The 12617-nt window shown below is 37.9% G+C and overlaps 1 protein-coding gene and 1 pseudogene across 1 annotated transcript; both read right to left on the reverse strand.

The window, feature by feature from the left end:
• Positions 1 to 3900: 3900 nt before the first annotated feature.
• Positions 3901 to 5460, reverse strand: LOC131330390 (2-oxoglutarate-dependent dioxygenase DAO-like). Its single transcript, XM_058363946.1, has 3 exons — positions 5033 to 5460; positions 4414 to 4732; positions 3901 to 4322 (listed from the first exon to the last, which is right to left on the reverse strand). The coding sequence occupies exons 1-3, from the start codon at positions 5392 to 5394 to the stop codon at positions 4077 to 4079; spliced, it is 927 nt and encodes a 308-aa protein (XP_058219929.1). The 5' UTR covers positions 5395 to 5460; the 3' UTR covers positions 3901 to 4076.
• A 5567-nt stretch (positions 5461 to 11027) lies between these two features.
• Positions 11028 to 12367, reverse strand: LOC131329263 (2-oxoglutarate-dependent dioxygenase DAO-like; annotated as a pseudogene).
• Between the last annotated feature and the right edge of the window lie 250 nt (positions 12368 to 12617).

Here is a 12617-nt window from a genome sequence, read left to right on the forward strand (position 1 = left end):
CCATGGGTATTTAGGGAAGGTTATTTCGCATTTGTTTGGTAATCACTTTTTGTCTTGAGCTACATTCTGGGCATACCTTTTCAGCAGTCACCCAACTTTGTAGGAAGTTTAGAATAAATTTCTCGACCCTTCTATTGATTTTTTGCATTAGTGTAATGGAGACAATTTTAATGGGTGCATCCACGTCATTTTGATTTCAGTCATTTGCGTCCATATTATTTTCTTTAAACTTTTGCCGTGTCCCATAAAAAGTCGATGCAAGTCCACAAAAGCAATGTGTTGGATGTTTCACAAACACCTGTTGAGCCATCCAATTAGTGCTGGAGCTTGAAACAAGGAAGTGCACCCAACAAGAAAGCTCCAAAGTTAGCTCATCAACATGCTACGACGACATGGAAGAAGATGAATCTAAACAGCTTCTGGAACACAAACACAAGAAAGAATAGTGCTCCAATCTAATGCCATCAAGCAATCTCAGCAAAATAGACATCAAAGCAAAATTTTTGGTGTGAATGATTTGCAACTATGTCTATTTTAAGAAGAGTGCTGTTAAATACAACTGCGAATTTACTACATGTAGTCAATTCATAAAAGGAAATTTTGGGATTCCCTTTTATAAATTGGCTACATGTAGTAAATTCGCAGTTGTATTCAGCCGGGCCCATTTTAAATGCCTTAGCACCATGTAACAATGTACAAATCTTTTGCTTCAGCTATTAACAATAGACAACAAAGCAAATCTTTTGTTGTGAATGATTTGCAGTGTTGTCTGTTCACCAGGAAAATCTTTTGGTCCAGACAATTTGCTGCTGAAAATTGGAATTATTCAGTACTTGTAAATTTCTATAAATCACTTTTGTGCACAGTTACGCCTTCCAATTATCCTATTTTAGATATTCCACAGGCACGAAATACTCGTGCGAGCACGACGGCCCACACCTAGTGAATTTGGGACACTTTTGCCCTTTGATTTCTGCCATTTTACTAGTTGCCCAACAAATTGAAATTGGCGTCTTGGCAATTTTTGGTCCCATTTTCCCAAATGAGCCCCTGGGTTGGATGACCGCAAGGCCAAACGTGGGTGGCAAAATGGTCTTTTCGCGGAAGCGCACACGAGTCATACTAAACGCAGAGCGTAGATGCTTCTAGACCACTGGCATTATTTCTCTCCAAAATCTCTCTCCTCCTTTCCCTTCTTCGTATGTAGCTACACACAAACCTTCATATCTCTCTCTCTCTCTCTCTCTCTCTCTCTCTCTCTCTCTCTCTCTAATCTCTTCCTTGCATCTATTGTCCGCTTCACTTCGATCTGCTACATCATTGATTCGTTCACATCAATATGAATGAGTTCAAACGATTCAGGTAATTCGTATTTCTATGAATGGTTAATATTTTGTTTTCGTTTGCATTACACTTTTTGTAAAAAAAAATCCTCATCAATTAGTAGTTTTTTAGACTTCATTTTCTTTTTTTCTAATTAGGCCGAGATTTTAAAATTTTTGGTCTGTGTTTTCTGAAAAATAAGAGGCCGAAAATGAAAAAACCTATGCCAGTGAAGTCCACTGGACACCGAGGCAATCTGGTCCAAACAGAAAAAAGCCCATTGAAGTGGGTCAGCCCAATATGCATGATTTTGATACTTATGGACCGCCGCGACGTACTCTCGGCTGCAATGTGGCCTCTAGGCTAGGACTAAGTATCCTCGGGCTTAGCTTCGGCAAACTGTACCATTTATTTGTTTTATTTTTTTCCAAAACGGTAACAGGTGATATTATAAATCCAAGAAACAATACACCAAGAGAAAATTCCTTCCCTGAATAAGGGATCAAGAAACCAAACAGGCCTACCTATTCGGTTTACAATTTTTCAAGTACAGACGGCGCTTTGCAATTTTTCAAGATTTGAGACACCACCGCAATGTCAGATCCCCGCACCACGATCATGTACAGAGGAGTTTCTGCGGCTTTACTCGGCCTATGGTCAAACTCTGGATCTTCTGTTGTCAACAATCTCACAATACCTATCGGGTTCCGACACCTCGCCGCCAAGTGCAACGGAGAGTCTCCGTCGGGATTTCTCACCCTCAACATCTCCCTCACCACCTTTGCGCAAGGGTTGTTTGATTTTGCGAAATTGACGAGTGATTTGACTACATGGTAGCGCCCTCCTGCCACTGCGATATGGATCGGAGTATCGAGGGTGGTATTCTCCCGGCGTACAAGGAAGGGACACTCGTTTAAGATACCTGCCACACAACGGGAGTGGCCGAACTCGGCTATGACGTGGAGAACGGTGTTGTTGTTTGGGGTAAATTTGAGGGCACATTGGTCAGTGTATTCGTTGAGGATATCTGGTTTGCCTTTCATTGCTGATCTGTACATCCTCGATTCCATTGTAACTCCGCTGCACTGGGGAGGAGTGGAGGTTTGGGTCAAAAACTTGATTTGGGATAAAGACATCTCCAGTAGCAAATTCGTATTTTAATCCAAATCTCTTATAAGATCTTCACATCGGTTCCGTTTGTAAAATGAGTAGGGCTCCTCTCATATGATTCATCATATGACGCAACATGGAATATTGGTTCTATTTGAGGATTCAATTTTGTACATTTTTTGAATTTGATATGTGCATCATTCATTTGAAAAATTAGGTCAATCGAACAACCCTGTCCATCTGAACAACTTAAGAGCAGCATACACAAAGTCTGTGTGGGGGGTGAATTCCACTTAAATCATTTCCTCCTTCTGTTGAACGGTGCGGGGGCTCGCCGAGTCTGGAAAGGTGTCTTCCGAGCTTGGAGAGGTTGGCGCCGAGCCTAGTACCTGTAAACCGGAGGGGGGTTCCTCCGGGTAGAGCCTCCGACGAGCTAGTTAGTACCCGGGGAAGATAAATTGAAACATAAAGCAGAGATTATAAGCCATTTTTGTAGAAGAGGAGTGTTGTGTCCCTTAGGTGAGAGGGAGAGTTTTGCTTATATAGAGAAAAGTGAGGAAAACTTAATAACTAAGTAAAGGCTATTAATAGAAAGTTACTATAAATGAAAAGTTAGGAGACTTAGGGAGTAAGCTAGGTAAAAAGTGCAAAGGAAGCTTCTAGAAACTTCTAGAAGGTCACAACTTACCGCGTCCATATACCGAGCAATAGCGAGCGACCGTATATTTTACCGAACGATAAAGATGTCTGTCGAGCTGGTGAAGTACTCCAAGCATGCAACATAAAGAATTAACTTTTGAGCGATACAAAGAGCTGCCGAACGATACTAAGAACTGCCAAGCGATAATAAAAACTGCCGAGTAATATGAAGAACCCCAAGCGTACTTAAGACAAATGTTCGGCAATACTTGTGGAATAATACTTTACTTGTTGAAATCGTTCGGCTATAATGATGTGGCTTTGGCAAGATAATAAATGAAAGTCCTGAAACTTAAATATGAACAAAGATAACACCATGGTCCTTCCGAGATATGACGGTACCCTTTTTGGACCTTATGAACTGAGGGAAATTTGGCCCCGTACAGTCTGTTTGTTTAATTTTTTTTATCGGCAATTTTTTTTATTAATCATTAAAACAAGTTACAACGATTAAAAGGATCCAAAGAAATATTGGTTTTAAGACACAAAGTCTGTCTGTTTATTACTCGTAAGACAAATATGATTCCATCAAAGTCTTGACCAATGTCCGACCATTTTGCTTTTTTTTTTTTTTTTTGCATGGTTAATTTACGCATTGAGACTCAGAAGATAAATGGCTCAGATTGTTAAACGGAATGAGTCCCGTATTGTAAAATGGAACCAGCAAAAAAATTATATTCAAGGCCACCGGAGAGCACAAGCCTTCGTGCAACTAGCTTGTGCACTCCCTTGTCCAAGTCAAGTTAATGAATAACAGGACACTTTTACTTAACAAGTTAAATTATTTTATAAATATGTCTGTCATTTATTCTCCAATCCCTTAATTTATTTCATAGTATATGAACAAGAACACAACGTAAGACCATAAGAATAACACCACCCAGGGTATATACGGATGGATATATATGCAGCCTTAACAAAAGAACCACAATGCTAATAAGCTTTCAGGATTCGACGCGCAAGAGCTCGATAGCTCCAGTAGGGGATTTGGTGTTAATACGGAGCATTCGATACTCTTCGAAATTCATAGGCTTGTACAAACGAGGGTGTTCCGAGTCCACCAGCTCTTTCGGTGCACCGAGTGACCCATCCTTTGGTCCCAACACGAACAATGCTATCGACAGTCGTATCGATCCTTCGTAACACTGCACTCTATGCTTCACGCTCCATAATCTCCCGTTGCTCCATAGCTGCAAAAAAAACATATGATGAAATTTAACTTTAAAATATTGTTCCGGCACTGTATTGATTGAATCATTATTCAATATAAATTGAACCTACCGCTGCGAGGTCTCCAAGGTTGACAACGAGAGTCCCAGGCATTGGATCAACAGGGACGTATTCGCCCGTATCCTTGCGCACTGCTTCTAGACCTCCGATGATTTCATCGTCCTGTAATATGGTGAGGAACCCGGGGTCTGTGTGCAAAACGGCACCGGTGGAACCAACATAGTCAGGAGTGTAGTTGTATTTGTTGATTCTAAGTTGACAAGGCCACCCATTGAATAGGTCACCAGAGAGCCCCAAGCCTTGGAGCAACTTACGGCCCATGTCCATCCCAAGATCGTGTATGACTTTTGAATATGCCGTTATGATCTCCCTGTAGTTACAATTTAGTCAAGAGAAGCAAAGCTCTTGTCAGGAAAGCAACAATTCCTAGTACAAGATTTTGGCAATTGATTTTTGCAATCCCATTTTTAGCATTTGCACTGTTTTAATTTGTTTGTTTATTCGTGGGGAATTTATTACAATGGATGCAGGAATTTGAGTAAGAGCGGCTGAAAGGTATAAATTATACCGTATAACTCTTGATCCCTTTAATCTCCGTAATTTCATTTTTCAAAGATTAATAAATTTTTTTTTTTTTTGGGTGAGGAGGAAAATTTAGAGAGAGGAGCACCTTTGGCGAGGATCAGAGACACAAAGTTGATCAAAAAAATTATCAAGATTTCCAGGGGCAGCCATGTCATAACACCCCAACCCTTCAAAGACAGGACTAGCCTTGTTTAGGGGGGTGTACCCTTTCCCTTCCACCGGGTGAGAGTTTCTCAGCTTGATCTCCACCGGCAAATCAAGCAACGAGCGCGACACCGCCTTCATTTCCCCCATCAACTCCGGCGAAATACCGTGGTTTACAATCCTAAAACACCCCCATTCCCGACATGCATTCATTAGTTTCCCAGATTGTCCTGGAAAATCTTGCATGTCGATTACTGGAATGTTACTAGCCACACCACCCTTAGCCATTGTCAACATAACCATTTTTTCTCTTTCTCTCTCTGTTTTGTTGTTTTTTCTACCTTTCCTTTTAGGCTCCGATGTTGTGGTTTATGGGACTTGTGATTTTGTGATGGGATGCATGGATTCTTCTTATAGATGTTTTGGGGCTGAGAGAATCACGTCAAAGGTTGAAAAAATGTCCATGTGATGAAGTCTTTTTCATGACTTCCCAAATTAGGTTTGGAATTTCCAAAGGGTTTCCATTTTTTTTTTCTTCCCTTCTTCTAGATGCGGGTTAGTTCAACCAAAACTGATTTCGTATTTGCTTACTGAGAAAGATGTGAAATTATTCAATAATTCGGGAGCGCCGTAACGTGGTACTCCGAATCCCTCCACAATCATTCTTGTGAGTTCCATGATTAAGTGTATGAATTTCGCATAAATATAAAATTCTGGTTCGATCCGAAGCACCACGTGACGATACTCCCGAATTATTGAATTTACTCGAAAAAGGAACTAAAATCAGGGATGGGGTAGCCGGGGCTGGTAGGGGTCCCAGCACATACTCTATTTAATTTTTTTTAAAATAATAATTCTGTTGAATTTGCGTGTGATAAGGTCGGCTTCTGTAATTAGCCATGTGGGCTTCGGCGTAGGAAGTTTGACTGAACAGTCTCATTTGGGGCCCAAATAACCATTTCAGGTGCTACCTCGTGCATTGTGCTAGGTTGTTAGGGTCCCCCTGCATCAGATCGAGTATATATAACCAGTTTTGTTTACTTCAATTAGAGCAGTAAACAGTCCGAATTGAGCTTCAAAAGTAGTTAAGTTTTATAGAAGCATTTGTTAAGGTTTTTTTTGGGGAAACTTCTATTTTTTTGTTTTTGGCTAGAAAAATTGTGTCAAAGTGTTTGTCGCGGTATCAACATACTACTTATGGCCTAAATATAATTTTAAAAAGTTTGTTTTAAAAAGCTGGTTACAAGAAGTTACTTAGGGCTTGTTTTTCTAAAAAAGCCATTGGCTTTCCCGCAAAAAATGAGCCAAATAAACCCACATAAAAACAAAAATAAGCCAATAAGCCACTTTTTTCGTCTTTATTTAAAAAATATTGGATTTCGATCAAAATTTTATACTTTTTAGATTCCTCTCGTCATGAGGATGCAATAATCCCCCAAAAAATGAGGATAAGCCAAGTGATACGAAAAAAATTTGAATAAGGACAAAAAATAAGCCACTTTGACTTATTTGTCCAAACAGGTAAAGTATAAAATTTTGATCGAAATCCAATATTTTTTGAATAAAAATGAAAAAAGTGGCTTATTGACTTATTTTTTGTTTTTATGTGGGTTTATTTGTCGCATTTTTGGCGAGAAAGCCAATGGCTTTTTTAAAAGAACAATCCCTTATTTGATGCTCGTGAATTCTACTTTAAAAGAATCTATTTTTATTTGGAATTAAGATTCGATCAACACCACTGGCCACCATCGATAGATCGAGCATTACATAACCCAATAGAATACATAACCCAATAGAATCGAACTGTCCCAGAAGCTCAACCCTGTTGTTAGGCGAATACCGTGCCAACCAATAGCGGACCACGTATAGCGGGTGCCCACGACGGCAACGTCACCACACCTCCTTAATCTCGGACCACGTATAGCGGGTGTCCGCTACGGCAATGCCACCACACCCCCTTAATCTTGATTTGATTAATCTTATTCTACTATTTACCATCTGAGCAATAATCTTATATATACAAGTTGTAATTAAACCGATTAAGAGCCGAGTTCAAGAAGACAACATGATTTTTTTTAACAAACCTCATACTTGAGAGCCAAGTTTGAGTTGATTTTTTATTAACCTTACATTCGTACGTACAGTATTATAAGGCTCCGTTTGTTTGGACGTAAAATATTTTCCGGTAAAATGTTTTACTTATTTTTTGATAATTGGTTGTGTAAAAAATTAAGAAAAACATTTTACATGTAAAACATTTTTCATTAATTGGATGAAAATGACTTACCATTAAATCTTTCGTAAGTTATTTTTTGAAATGAACCCGCTGCCTTCTACTGCAATTTTCATTACTTAGTTTTTTAGATCGTCCATCCTGACTCACGTTCAATTCCAATATTCTCAAATCTTTCCACCGTTTAAGCCCCCCCCCCCTCTACACACTATTTTGTCGATTTCTGAAAATGTTTTTCAAGTATCATCCAAACACCCAAAGACGGAACCAGGATGTTATCTTAGCAGTGGCGAAATGTATACTAAAATAAAAAGATGAATTACAATATTAATAGTCATCGACTCTACAAAAAAAATTAAAATAACATAACAAAAACTATAGTAAATGATATTTGTCATTTGCACAAGGAGTACAAAAAAAGACTATGAGTACAAAAAAAGACTAACTTTAATTTTTTAGGTGAAATTGTTTTAGGGTTAAAGTGTGGAGTTATAACTCATCTTTTATATTATTTCACTTTAGCCCGTTTAATTTAGTTTTAGAATACTTTTTTGGGTCTCATTTATTGAAAAATAAAGAAAAAGAAGATTTAAGACTAATATATAACAAAAAATAAAGAAAAAATTCTAGCGGTGGCGAGACTATATATGTTGGGGATAATTTTTTTTACATAAAATAATTGTAATTTATAAAATTCTTGTTGTTGCGGCCGCCGACTAGATCCCTCTGGTTCTATCATTGCAAAGACCTAAAAATAAAAGTTCGAAATTTATTTTTTGAAAAAATATTTTACATCGAAACAAACGGAGCCTAAACTAATATCGATGATTTGAATACACATTAAGTCGTGTTTTCGGATTTAGATTAGAGGGGAATAATACTAATTGTTTGAAGTTACGAACGCACGGATTTCATTTCACGAAGTAATTATTGTTGGGTTGAATATTAATTTGGACATGCGTGACTTTACCTCACAAATATAAATAGTTTAATTTACCATTCAAAAGAGAAGGCAGTACTGAGGTCACTAATGAGCTAAAAGTTCTCATGCGCGTCCTTCTGGAAAAAGTCATGAATTGTATACCCAGGAAAAATGGAACTCATCAACTGAAAAACCTTAACTTCACCATTTTACTACTACGTACGTACCCATTGCTGGTATTGACTTTTTAAGGGCTTAAAATGAAGATTACAGGCGAATCTTTTTTTTTTTTTTTTGACTATTATAACGGATTCCAAAATAGTAAAGGGTTCTTGAAATTTATAAATTTTCAGGAGCCTCAAACGATCGCACCTCGAACTTTAACTCAGAGCCGAGCCTATACGTACATTTATCTGTTTCTAGATTTTGAAAATCTTGACTTCACCAATTTTCCCTTCAATGTTTCTAGATTCTTAAAATCTGAACGTCACTATTGATCTGTTTGTTTCTAATGACCAAAAACTGTTTGATCATATGCCAGGTGCACCTTCTGGATAAAGTCCATAGAGTACTGTTTGGGTTTGGTGGAAGCCTTTAATTAATTAATCACCAATGAGGCTAAGGTTGGTTTTTCGATTTGTTGATGTATTTCTGCTTCCTCTTTTTGCTTCGAAAATTGAGGATCCAAACACAACCTTAGTGGATACCGATTGACAAGGAAATCAAAATTGTTCAGAAATGGTTAATACCCAGAACAGCTCAAAATTATCCCACAAAGGAACTTTCATTTTGACCAAAAGAAGAGCTATCAAATTACGAGTCTTTGACCATAGCGAAAAAGAGATCGAGAGAAGATTCCTTGGTGATTGTGCTTTGGAGTTCTAGAATTTAATCCATATTCAAAGTTGTTGTAGCTAATATTGAATACCTATGAAGGAATTAGTTTAGTGGTCAAGGTCTGAAACTTAGGAGTTTATTTTTTTTCTAAGATTTTATATTCGAAACTCTCAGGTATTATCAATTCATTTGGGACTAGTTCATACAGAGTTTTGCTCTGACTTGTATTAAGACCCCTCCATGCGGGCGGTTGGATTGACCCCTAGAATTCCTCATATGACGCAACATGGGATTTTGGTTCTTTTTGAGGACTCGATTTGTTCATTTTGTGAATTTGATGTCTGCGTCGTCCACGTGAAAGTGTAGGATAATCGAACAATCGCTTCCATCTGAACAATCTACATTTGTCTTAAGAGCAACAAACACAAAGTCTGTTTGTCTATTGGTCTTAAGACAAATACGATTGGATCAAAGTCTTGACCAATGTCCGATCATTTTGCTTTTTGTGCATGGTTAATTTATGCAATGAGATTTAGAATATAAATGGCTCGGATTGTCAAACGGAATGAGCCCATATTGCGAAATGGCACCAGTAATAGAAAATAATATTTTCGAAATATTCAAGGCTAATTGCAGTTGTATATTTATTTGTTGATTCTTAGTTGACAAAGGCCACCGGAGAGCCCAAGCCTTTGTGCAACTTGCACCCCATGTCCATGCTAACTCGCTCATTGGATCGCTCGGAATATTACTAGCCTGACCACCCTTAGCCATGGTCAACATAACCATTTTTTCTCTCTGTTTTCATTTCTTTCTAGGCTTTGGAATTGTGGTTTGTGATTTGATGCATGGATTCCTTTTATAGTAGATGGTTAGGGGCAGAGAGAATCGTTCAAAGGTTGACAAAATGCCAAAAAGTGTAAAAGTTTGTTTAATGACTTTCCAAAATTAGGTTTGGGTTATAAAATGAAATAGTTTTAAATAATGGATTACATATGGAAGAAAAATAGTATTTAATAATGAGCATGTATTTTATTCATTTAAAATTGGAAAACTTAAATAGGGATCCTTTTCTGTATAGATACTTAACTCATTATCCTAGTGAGTTTGAAAACTTATCTTTCCATCCTCAAATTCAAATAAATTCTAACTACCCTTTCTCTCTCTCTTAATCTTTCGAATCTTTCTCTCTCTTTATCTTTTCTAATTAATTCAATTCTCTCTCCAATCTTTCATACCTTTTCTCGCCTAATCTTTTTAATTCTTTCTCTCTCCTAATCGTCATGAATTTAAATTCATGACAGAAATTTATCCTACAAATACATCATGAAAATTATAACATATTTTTACAAAACTACTATGAAATCAATCATACACACAACATCAAATTAATTTCAGACAGACGCAGCATGAAGAAAAAAACATCATGAAAATCATGACATATTTTTGCAAATTACTCCTACCATTTAATCATGTTTGGATGGAACCCGGACGACAAATTATGACAGAAATTTATCCTAAAATACATCATAGAAATCATGACATATTTCTGCAAAACTATCATGAAATCAACCATACACAATACATCAAATTTCAGCTACAAACACATCATAAAAATCATGACTTTTTTTTTGCAAATTACTATTTAATCATATTTGGACAGAATAGATGCAAGAATTTAAATGAATATAGCCAAACAAAATTATTTTAACAAACATCAAAATTCCAAACACAAGTAATTTTTTTTTTTTGAACAGCGAAGAAGAATTTTATCAAAAGAAGAGGAAAGGATAGTACAGATAAAAGGCGAAAAGAAAGTATCACAACTCAAAGACAACATCCCAACTATGTTGGCACCTTGCCCCGCGACAATCAACGCAAAGACAACATCCAAACACAAGTATTAATTTAACTCTATAAATGTCTGTCATTTATTCTCCAATCCCTTAATTTATTTCTCAGTGTATGAACAAGAACACAACATAAGAATAACACCATCCATGGTTATACGGATGGATATATATGCAGCCTTAACAAAAGAAGCACAATGTTAATAAAATTTTCATATAGTATAAGCTTCTTCAAATAAACTTTCAGCTGGATTCGATGCGCAAGAGCTCGATAGCGCCAGTAGGGGATTTGGTGTTAATACGGAGCATTCGATAATCCTCGAAATTCATAGGCTTGTACAAACGAGGGTGGTCCGAGTCCACTAGCTCCTCCGGTGAACCGAGTGCCCCATCCTTTGGTCCCAACACGAACAATGCTATCGACAGTCGTATCGATCCTTCGTAACATTGCACTCTGTGCTTCACGCTCCAGAGTCTCCCGTTGCTCCATAGCTGCAAAAAAAACATATGATGAAATTAACTTATGAAATACAGTACCAGCACTGGATTCAATGAATCATTACCCAATGAAACCTACTGCTGCGAGGTCTCCAAGGTTGACCACGAGAGAGCCGGGCATCGGATCAACAGGGACGTATTCCCGGTATCCTTGCACACTGCTTCTAGGCCACCGATGATTTCATCGTCCTGTAATATGGTGAGGAACCCGGGGTCCGTGTGCAAAACGGCACCGGTGGAACCAACATACTCAGGAGTGTAGTTGTATTTGTTGATTCTAAGTTGACAAGGCCACCCATTGAATAGGTCACCAGAGAGTCCCAAGCCTTGGAGCAACTTACGGCCCATGTCCATTCCAAGATCGTGTATGGCTTTTGAATATGCCGTTATGATCTCCCTGTTAATGCAATTTAGTCAAGAAAGCAACACTCTTGTCAGGAAAGCAACACTCTTGTCAGGGAATATGCCGTTTTGAAAATTGATTTTTGCAATCCCATTTGTGAATATAATGGCGAAAATCTCCAAAGATAATATGCAAGTATAAATAGAGAGAGGAGCATGCACCTTTGGCGAGGATCAGAGACGCAAAGTTGATCAAAAAAATTATCAAGATTTCCAGGGGCAGCCATGTCATAACACCCCAACCCTTCAAAAACAGGACTAGCCTTGTTTAGGGGGGGTGTACCCTTTCCCTTGCACCGGATGAGAGTTCCTCAGCTTGATCTCCACCGGCAAATCAAGCAACGATCGCGACACCGCCTTCATTTCCCCATCAATGCTGCCGGAATACCGTGGTTTATAATCCTAAAACACCCCCATTCCCTACATGCATCCATTAGTTTCCCAAATTGTCCGGGAAAATCTTGCATGTCGATTACTGGAATATTACTAGCCACACCCCCTTTAGCCATTGTAAACATAACCATTTTTTTTTTTCCCTCTCTGTTTTTTTTGTTTTTTCTACCTTCGTTTTTAGGCTTTGGAGTTTCGGTTTATGGGACTTGTGATTTTGTGATGGGATGCATGGATTCCTTTTATAGATGTTTTTCGTTCAGAGAGAATATTCATGTCAAAGGTTGAAAAAATGTGGCATTTATTCCTATATTATTATTACTTTTCTGTCAACGTGTTAAAGCCTGCTTAATGACTTTGCAGATTCAAAAATAATACTCACACAACAATCTAA

Source organism: Rhododendron vialii, chromosome 6a, assembly GCF_030253575.1.
Source record: "Rhododendron vialii isolate Sample 1 chromosome 6a, ASM3025357v1".
In the NCBI taxonomy this organism is placed as follows: Eukaryota; Viridiplantae; Streptophyta; class Magnoliopsida; order Ericales; family Ericaceae; genus Rhododendron; species Rhododendron vialii.